Source organism: Contarinia nasturtii, unplaced genomic scaffold (assembly GCF_009176525.2).
Source record: "Contarinia nasturtii isolate CC-2019 unplaced genomic scaffold, AAFC_CNas_1.1 Cnas_scaffold_738, whole genome shotgun sequence".
In the NCBI taxonomy this organism is placed as follows: domain Eukaryota; kingdom Metazoa; phylum Arthropoda; class Insecta; order Diptera; family Cecidomyiidae; genus Contarinia; species Contarinia nasturtii.
In genome coordinates, this window is record NW_022198086.1 from 1 (window position 1) to 9823 (window position 9823).

The 9823-nt window shown below is 34.4% G+C and overlaps 3 protein-coding genes across 3 annotated transcripts in view; all 3 read right to left on the reverse strand.

Moving 5' to 3' along the window:
* Window positions 1–178: 178 nt before the first annotated feature.
* LOC116341518 (microprocessor complex subunit DGCR8) lies at window positions 179–3578 on the reverse strand. Its single transcript, XM_031768628.1, has 6 exons — window positions 2633–3578; window positions 2433–2564; window positions 2216–2358; window positions 1356–1840; window positions 587–1286; window positions 179–507 (listed from the first exon to the last, which is right to left on the reverse strand). The coding sequence occupies exons 1-6, from the start codon at window positions 2895–2897 to the stop codon at window positions 232–234; spliced, it is 2001 nt and encodes a 666-aa protein (XP_031624488.1). The 5' UTR covers window positions 2898–3578; the 3' UTR covers window positions 179–231.
* Window positions 3579–5215: 1637 nt separating this feature from the next.
* On the reverse strand, window positions 5216–7440 carry LOC116341521 (probable cytochrome P450 9f2). The gene is made up of 3 exons (XM_031768635.1): window positions 6950–7440; window positions 5641–6863; window positions 5216–5577 (listed from the first exon to the last, which is right to left on the reverse strand). Exons 1-3 carry the CDS (start codon window positions 7159–7161, stop codon window positions 5417–5419), a joined length of 1596 nt encoding a protein of 531 aa, XP_031624495.1. The 5' UTR covers window positions 7162–7440; the 3' UTR covers window positions 5216–5416.
* Window positions 7441–7784: 344 nt separating this feature from the next.
* The window catches only part of LOC116341517, a 5357-nt gene continuing 3318 nt past the window's right edge, over window positions 7785–9823 (reverse strand). Inside the window, exons 6-8 of the mRNA XM_031768627.1 lie at window positions 9399–9613; window positions 8118–9337; window positions 7785–8046 (exon numbers count right to left, since the gene is read on the reverse strand). Of these exons, the coding sequence (XP_031624487.1) occupies window positions 7877–8046; window positions 8118–9337; window positions 9399–9613 (1605 nt within the window). The 3' untranslated portion in view covers window positions 7785–7876. The remainder of the gene's footprint in view (window positions 8047–8117; window positions 9338–9398; window positions 9614–9823) is intronic.

A 9823-nucleotide genomic window follows, 5' to 3' on the forward strand; every position in this document is an offset into this window, starting at 1 on the left:
GAGGGAATGTGTCATACAGCTTCGCTCTCTGGCTGACGCACGCGCTTTCACTGCTACCGCATGGTTGACGCAAGAGTTGTCCACGAAACCCCCTTTTCCTACTACTTACGACTTTTAAGTCTAGGGGCTTTGTCCAAATATCATCATAAAATCCTAGATAAAATCAATCATAAATGGATTTTTTAAAGCGAATCAAATGCAATCGTTTAAAACAAAGCCAATTGGAACTTATTACAATTCAAGATTTGAACTAGATGCAAGTAAATTTATATCTGGCGGTGCAGTGAATTTTCCAAGTGGCCGTACATTTTGTTGTTCTGAATCTAATTTCATCATTTCGACTTTTAACTTGTCCAAAATGGCATAATTTGGCTGGTTTATAGCAGCTCGACTTTGTAACACAGTAATTTCCTGTTCTTCTTGCTTCTTCTCCTTGAAACTTTTGACTGAATTACTTCCGTACAGGCGAAGCAATGAACCCCATGTTGTAATATGTGGATGCAAAATCTGTGAATTTGAAATGCAAATCTTTTAGAATAATTGTCACAATATGAACCATGTTTTGTCTTCGATCAATGATACTTGCTTGTAAAATGGATTGTGAGGCCAATTGTTTACCATCACGTTTGTTACGACAGTTGACAGTTACTTTATGTTTTCCCACCGTCATGGTGAATTCGTTATGCTTATTTCTACCGGGATTGACTTGATAATCAATTTTAATATCGCCTACACCGTAGTTACGTTGAAGACAGGTTAATAAAATTGCATGTGGCGATGGTTCCGTAGTTTTGGTACAAAATTCAGCAACACGCGGATCTTCAATTTTTATTTCATCGAACATCGAAAAATCTTGTACAGTTTGTTTATTGTTGCCACTTGCTTTTTCGGCGGAAATTTTGTCACGCATACTTGGTATTAAAACTTCCAAAGTTTCTCGTGCAGCTTCAGATTTGGCTTGTTTTTTACTTGAACCGTATCCAACACCATACTTCAAGTCGTTGATTGACACAGTGGCCGAATATGGAGTGGTCGAATTTTCCAACTCTTTAAATTCATACGTTGGCTGTTTTTTCAATGCATGCTGCACATATTCATGCAGAATACAAATATAACTTTTATTATTTGGATTCATGATGTACTCTTTTTTAACGCGACTATCTTTTTCATCGTCATTTGCAATGATTGGAAATGTGATCAACTTGGTGCCTTCTGGAAGAGTGGGTCGTTGCAAATTTTTGATATTCTTTTTATGTTTGGTGAATTTTCGCCGGTCTGACCATGATCTGTAATAAATGATACACACATTAATTATACATCGAATTATTATAGTAGCAATTCCATTATGTACTCACGTAAAACGCATGACACGAATGTTTCGAAATTGGAACAATTTGGAGCAATAGTCGATGAGCTGTTCATTTGTAAGCGATTGAGCTTCAAGATTTTCATGTGCGGTTTCAATTTTTGCATTGGCAATGGCACCGAGTACACGTGGTTTTTTAGCTGGTGGATTATAATCGTTGTTTGACTTGTTTGACCCGGTTGATGACACAGGTGAACAATTTTCTAGTGGTTTTGGTGCCACAAATGAATCTTCTTTGTGTGACTCGCTCGATGTCACTGGCTCTACATCATTTTCAACAGCACTTTCACCCTTTGCGTATGGACAACCAGATGATGTATTTATGTTTACACTTTTAGTTTTTACGGATTCATTTTCACATTCATTCATCGTTACATCGTTTTTATGGTCACAGTTTTCCTTTAATTTTTTCTCCTCTTCAAGCGCCCGCTTGTAATTTAAGCATGGAATGGCACTCACTGGTATTTGATGTTTCTGGAGTAGAAAACATTTCCTTATCAATACAATTAAACATTTGAGCTTCTGTTGAACAATTTTACACGCTGAAGACCAGCGATCAACGGCAAATAGATCTATCAGTTTAGATGAATCCATACAATGCGTATAGATCCATGTGGATTACTTATGCTCTCCTCTTTGTTGTTATTTAATCTCACTATTTAGCTGTGGTTTAAGTCAACCAATCAATTTGATGATATGTTGATTCAAAAAAAAAAATCTAATACCCTACAAACATACCGTACTTTGATCAATTACGTTTTATCGCAGCTAAATAATGATGATTTCAGAGAAAAACAACAAAGCTTATTTCATCAAAAGAAACAAAAAAAGCTTAAAAGAAATACATACTCGTAAACTGCCTGGTCCGAGAAAATATGGACGAGATAATGAACATACACGTGTTAGTTTGTGCATGTAAATGGGAAGGCCGCTATTGTGTGTCACTTGAATCCATCCCTCCGGCAATACTTCAAAATGATTTCTACCCTTTTCTAAAGTAAAAACAAATTTAGATAAGCCGCCAATCGAACTATGCGGGATGCACCAAAAGAACATTGATTCTCACCTTCCAGAACAAGCTTTGAGTTTTCCTCGTATTTGTACGCTTTTTTCCGTTCTCGCAAATCATCGGGCAATTGTTCGTCCAATAGGTTATCTATGTTGATTTCATCTTCTTCGAAATCGCTTGAATCCATCGCTATGATATTTCAGTTAAAATAACCATTTTTTAAAAATTTAGCTTTGAAATAATGTAATTTTTATTACCGTTTTGATCGTTGTTACCATTTTCCGAACCACTTTCATCATCTTGTATTTCGTCCAGAACATGGAATTGCAGTTGATTTTCGGCAGGAATAGCTTTCATACTATGTTCATTTGAGGTGATTACCTCGAATTGGTTTTCTTCTTCAGTCTCCATACTATTGCTGAGATTCATTTCACTATTTTCAGGAGTATCACTACACCTTTCACTTTCCATACTCAACTTACGTTTTAAGCTCACCGTACATTCGGTATTCGTTTGTTCCATTGCTCTCGTTACAAACAGTACAAGCCTCTGAATGTTGCCAAATCACCAAATAATTGTTGATGTGTCGTTCGCTTCGAATTGAAGATACGATTTTTTACAAATAACCAATGCTTATTAGAACCAATTCTTAATGATTGAAACTGATGTTTTGTTTTTTTTCAATGAAATTGACTGTGTGTATTCCAGAGCAACTTCTATGTATTTAATTGGACTCTTATATCATTGGTCGCGAGCAAAAAATCACAAGAAATCACCGACGGACTAACTGATGAAGCTTGAATAGTGTTGATTTTATTGATTTTTTGTCTTCGGTGTTTTTTTTCCTTCAAATTGTACGATGATGCAAACGGTGAATAGAGAAACCTTCAACAATAAACTCTTTGCCGTCAAAAATACAAAAACAAAAGAGTTTAATGAAAGGATTGCTCTGTGTTGCTTTAAACTATCATAATATTTTTAAGTCTTACAAAAAATCGAAAAATTGGTCTAAACTTAATAACAGTATTTCGTACAAAAACGAGGACAAATTAAAAATGTGGTTCAGTCAAGTCTTATTGTCAAGTCAACATTGAATCTATTTCGCACTACTATAATGCGGCGATTTCAAGCCGTCAAACGAAGTTCGACAATGGCAACACCTTTTTTTCTAGTTCTACGTATTTTCTTTCTACTTCATTTTACGAAATAGGAAAAAGTCGTTGCGACAATGATTTTTTGATTGAAATTTATCCATCAAGAAGAATGGATACATTTTAATTACAAGTAATTTGTCTGTGCGCCGATATTTTTAATCAGACAGATTCGTTACTCTCTTTTTTTAGTTCACGGGCAAAAAACATATTGATTCCGCAGTTCATTGTTAAAATAATTACCGATCTGAAGCAAATTGTTTCAAAAAATGTTTCATTACTTCGTGGGCACATTCTGATATGAGCTCAAACATGAGACGCATTTTGCTACCAGTGAATGCCGGACTTAGTGTGGCTCGCATTTGACGCCATTTCTGACCATGCAATGAGATTAAACTGTTGCCAATTAATGGATCCGTACTTTCATCTATGATCGTGCGATGGTCTTCAAAATGATCGAAATCTTTAATGGCGATTCGCTTATAAGCTTCCGGATAGAAAAGTTAAATACACCGTAAACGCTAAAAAATACGCAAATTATTAAAACACATTTCATTTACAAGAAGTATACACGTAATTTTGTCTTGTAACATCGGGACAGGCATTGTAGAATGCTTGAGTTTGTCCAAAAGCCCCGCTTTTTCCAGTGAACATCGAGTACATTTGAGACAGAGTAAATGATATACCTTTATATTTCACATTTCTTTCCTCAAAATACCGCGAACCATTCGCGATAAACTTATAAATTGCATAAGCAAATAATGCTACACTTAGTGTCAATATTAATTCTACAAACATTTTTATATTTCTGATCTACGTCCGCTCATTCGTGAAGCAAAAGACTGAATGATTTGCTCAAAGAGTTTAAGAGAATTTATATCATGCGCAAACCGTACGATGATTGTAATCATTTATTTCATTTATCATTGTGGAGATGTGGAGCCAGGAACACTTCAATATGAACAGTGAACTCAACTAGTCATCGTGTGTAAATATTTTTCAATGAGCTTGCTATTTATTTAAAATTTATTATTAAATTAAATCCCAAACCTAGTTACGCCACTAAACCCCTTCAATAAATCTCAGGGTTAATTAGATTATTAAACTTAATAGAATGACATTTTCTTTAAAGATGATCTTTCGGTTCGTCGGGAAATTCACTGTAAGATTTCTAAAGAAAAACATTGACATTGTATGATCCAATACGACCGATGCGCTCCGGTATTTTTAATTTCGTTATTTGAAATATTTTCAAACGAACAAATGAATTTAAACGGATGCATTGGACGAAGTTACAAATTATAATAATACACATTATTGCATTTATTCTATTGTACACTCACACCCAAATTAACAGCAATGGCAGACAATGTCAGACAATTACACGTATCTGAACATCCGGAATCTTATAATCAGTGAGTAAACTTCTCGCACTGCTGAAAATTCATCAAAACAGAATTAATATACTAGTATTTCTTATTTACAAAATTGTGACGCAAAAGCAATCTCTAATTTGCATCTTAAGACATGCTAGGGCGCATAGCGAAAACAAACAGAATTATAGACTATTGATATTGAGGTATTGACAGTATGATAGAGCTCTACACTATACACAAACAGTTGCAATGGATAGCATCACAATAACCATATATGCTAAAACCTATACCTAAGTAAGAAAATTTACTTCTGTTTGAGATTTTGTATATAAGCATTTAATTACAGTAAATATGTGTACAAATGAACTGTATCAATAATAGTTTTATGGAGAAAAAGCCAATAATGCATGGTTGACAAAGCTTTACATTCAAACATTTATTTAAGCCAAGTGACCTCTTTTATTACCGTACACCTATTGTCACTAAAGTAAAGCATCCCTACATAAATTCAATTTTATCTTGATTTCAACTCCAAGTGTACACCATTTTCGGTGTTCACAAATCCTCCTTTCTTCATTTTCAATGGGATTTGGGTATCTTTGTTTGGTTCAAATGAAAAATTCAACAGCAAATAGTATAAAATCGCTTTCAATTCCATCAAAGCAAAACGAGAACCTGAAAATGTGAATGATACTACATTTATTATATCGCAAGTGTATATAAAAATCAATAATTTACCGATGCAATTTCTCGGTCCGACTCCAAATGGAACATAGGTCCCTGGCATAATATTATGTTTATTATCTTCACTAAATCTCTCAGGGTCGAATTTTTCCGGGTCTGGGTAATATTTTGAATCATGATGGGTACTGTACAGTGAATAAATTACGCTTGATCCCTTATCTATTTTGAATCTAAGTTGATCTCCATCATCGTAGACGTAATTTTTCACACATATGCGATCAATAATAACGGCAATGGGCCATTTTCGTAATGTTTCTGATACAACTTGATCTAAATATTTCATTTTTTGAAGCACATCATAAGAAATTCGCTTTCCATTAAGACGTTCATTAACTGCGGCAATTTCTTCATACAACTTTTGTTGAATATCTGGATTGGCCACAAGTTCATAGGCGGCAAAGGAAAGGACAGACGACGATGTCTCAAAACCGGCTAAAAAGAACACCAAACACTGAGCGACTAATTCATCGTCATTCCATCTATGACCAACAAATGTATTTTTTACTTCCGATTCTTCTGCGGTGGCAAACCCGTCATTTACTTCCTTGAATCCTTCCTCAGTTTGACTATTCAAAATGCCATCGCGAACTTGCATCAGTATATTGATCATATCCGGTCGATGAATGTTTTTCTCTTTTCGTATTTCCATTGTATTTAAAATCATGTCCTTGAATTCGTTCGTTATTTTTTCATCAAAGAATTTAATGTTGAAGAATCGTGAAAATTTCGTAAAAAACATCGTCACAAATAGTTTCATTGTTCTTTTGAAACCATTGAAATGCATCAATGTCTCTCCGTTTCTATAAAACGTATTGTTTGGACTGGAAATGGAATTGACCTTTATTCCAAAGGCACAAGTTGCAATGACGTCGTTTGTGTAGCGAGAAAAGAAATCTTTCATTTCTAAATTGATTCTCTCATCGTTATCAATTCGATTCATAAAGTGTTTGACTATATCGTCGGCACATTCCGATACGAGCTCAAACATTTGTCGCATTTTACTGCCGGTGAACGCTGGACTTAGTGTTGCTCTCATTTGATGCCATTTATCTCCATGCAATGAGAATAAACTTTTCCCCCACAGCTCATCGACTTTCTCATTTATGAATCCTTTTCGGTCTTCAAAGTGATCAAAATCTTTGATAAAAATCTGTTTACATATCTCCGGATCACGTACGAAATATTGCGGACCAATTAATCCACTTATGCCATATATTCTGTTTCAGTCAGATTAAAATGAAATCAATTCTTTTATCTATTTCTTTTGAAATGATATGGAACCTATTCAAAAGGAATCACTCACGGTTCATCAGGATATTCATCGTAATGCCTTTGCGAAAATTGGAAAACATCAATTTTACCGGAAATCATCGCATACACATTATATAGTGCGAATGATACACCTTTATATTTTACATTACGCAATTCGAAATAACGATTGTCAATTATGAAAATTTTAAAAGTAAGAAATGAAACAAAGGCAATGCCAACAATTAATATCAATACCGGAATCATTTTATAAAACGTACTTCTTCTATTTTAAACAGTCAAGAGCACAATGCAGTAATATATTTCCAACATTTGTTCTATAGTCATGGATACATTGGAATAATTGTAACACACACTCAAGTGTATGAGCATTATGATGACGACACCGAAAATAAATACAAACGAGTTACAAGCGCATGTATGATATAATTTTGCATTTCGTTTGTACACTGCTCTGCATAGTTTTCACAGCTAAATAAAATGCAGCTGTTTTTACTTATTACTGCGTAATAAAAGTATAGCAAACACCCACAACACATTATCACAGTATATCCCATTCAAAAACTATACCACAATATTGTGAATACTATTATACATTTTTCTACATGTGGATGTACAAACAAGTGAAACAGTTGAAACTAACGTTCACAACACTTCAAATGTAGATATCAGTTGGAAGTACGCAATTTCAGTCAATTAAAATGTATACACTGACACTCATGAACTAATAAAAATAAAACTAATTATTTCATTTCGTGATTGACACTTGTACGCTTTGATAAATTGATCATAGAATAACTTTCGTGTCCCGACAATGAAATATTTTCAGCCACTTGAATCAGCTCAGGCAAAATAATTAACAAATCCCATAAAAAGTATGATAACTTGAACTTATTTTTTATTTGAAAAATATAACAGCACATTACTATATATAATCATTGTATTTTGTGCTTTGATGATGTCATTTATGGTTTCTTGGCTTCAGTTCCAAATTTACACCTTTCTCGGTTACTAAGAAGAAGCCCTTCTTCATTTTCAGTGGGATTTGGGTATCTTTGTTTGGTTCAAATGAAAAATTCAACAGCAAATAGTATAAAATCGCTTTCAATTCCATCAAGGCGAAACGAGAACCTAATTATTTGGATGAATTTTATTAGAAAACTATGTATTTGGTCGTAAAAATATAAGAATCTGTAATTTACCAATGCAATTTCTCGGTCCCAGTCCAAATGGTACATAGGTACCTGGTAAAATGTCATGTTTATTGTCATCGTTGAATCGCTCCGGGTCAAATTTTTCTGGGTCTGGGTAATACTTTGGGTCGTGATGTAATCCGTAAACGGGGAATAGAATATTCGATCCTTTTTCAATTTCAAACTTCAATTCTCCATCGTCATACACATAGTCCTTGACGCAAGTGCGATCGGTTTGAACGGCAATGGGCCATTTTCGCAATGTTTCTGACACAACTTGATCCAAATATTTCATCTTTTGAAGTGTATCGTAGCTAATTCGTTTTCCATTCAGTTGCTCATTGACATCGGCGATTTCTTGATACAACTTCTGTTGAATATCGGGATTGATCAAAAGCTCGTGTGCGGCAAAAGTAAGTGCGGTTGCAGCACTTTCAAAACCAGCCAAAAAAAATAAAAAGCACTGAGCAACTAATTCATCGTCATTCCATTTACGAGCTACGTTGATCTTTCCTATTTCTGATTCTTCGACTGTTGCAAATCCTTCGGTCGTTTCATTTGATTTTTCCTCACTTTGATATTGTAAGCTTCCTTCACGAACTTGCATCAGCATATTTATCATATCCGGTCGATGAATATTGTTGTTTTCCCTCATTGTCATCGTATCCAAAATCATGTATTTAAAATCATTCGAAAGTGTAGCATCAATGAGCCGAATTTTCAAGAGTTTTGCCAGTTTTGGTATGACCAGGGTTATGATAAATTTAACCGAAGTTGTAAAGCTGGTGAAATTCATCAGTTTCTTTCCGTTTAAAAAGAACTCATTATCTGGTTGAGTGAATGAATTTACTTTAACTCCAAAGGCACAGGAAGCAATCACATCGTTTGTGTAACGTGAAAAGAAATCTTTCATTTCAATGTTGATTTTTTCACCATTTTCGGTTTGTTTTAAAAAATGTTTCATTATTTCGTCGGCACATTCTGATACAAGCGCAAACATGAGACGCATTTTGCTGCCAGTGAATGCTGGACTTAGTGTGGCTCGCATTTGACGCCATTTTTCACCATGCAATGCAATTAAACTGTTACCGAATAAAGCATCAGTTTTTTCATCAATAAGTACTCGGTGGTCTTCAAAAAATTCGAAATCTTTGATGGCGATTCGTTTATAAGCCTCTGGATCACGAAAAATATACTGACGAATTGAAAAATCAAATACACCGTAAACGCTAAAATATGAGCAAAAGCTATACATTTAATTTCGTGTTATAAAAGCATAACAATACTTACGGGTCATCGGGACAGGCATTGTAGAGTGTTTGAGCTTGTCCAAAGGCGTTGAATTTTCCACTGAACATCGAGTACAGATTAGACAAAGTAAATGATATACCTTTATATTTCACATTTCTTTGCTCAAAATACCGTGAAGAATTCGCGATAAAAGTATAAATTGCATAGGAAATTAATGCAATGCCGATTAGCAATAGCAACTCTCCGATCATGTTATAAAGTTTTTAAAAAGATGTGTCGTCTTCTGCAAGCAAATTGTTGTAAGGTTTTAAATTGTGAAATGCGTTTTGTTCTATTAGACATTTGACACTTTGTAAATCTATCATGATGACAGAAGATAATAAATCAATCTCTTCCTCTTTGCATTATGACCGTCACACAACACAGACGTGTTTGCATATAAATCGCGTTTGTTTTATTTAACA

Bases quoted from the DNA above. Each gene is read 5' to 3' on its own strand.
- LOC116341518 (XM_031768628.1), bottom strand. From the start codon at position 2,897: ATGGAACAAACGAATACCGAATGTACGGTGAGCTTAAAACGTAAGTTG. The intron at 2,359-2,432 runs GTGAGAATCAAT...TTTTTACTTTAG, and splicing joins CTCAAAGCTTGTTCTGGAAG to AAAAGGGTAGAAATCATTTT. The intron at 508-586 runs GCAAGTATCATT...TCAAATTCACAG, and splicing joins CCTCACAATCCATTTTACAA to ATTTTGCATCCACATATTAC.
- LOC116341521 (XM_031768635.1), bottom strand. From the start codon at position 7,161: ATGATTCCGGTATTGATATTAATTGTTGGCATTGCCTTTGTTTCATTT. The intron at 6,864-6,949 runs GTGAGTGATTCC...TGACTGAAACAG, and splicing joins GATGAATATCCTGATGAACC to AATATATGGCATAAGTGGAT. The intron at 5,578-5,640 runs GTAAATTATTGA...TCACATTTTCAG, and splicing joins CGGACCGAGAAATTGCATCG to GTTCTCGTTTTGCTTTGATG.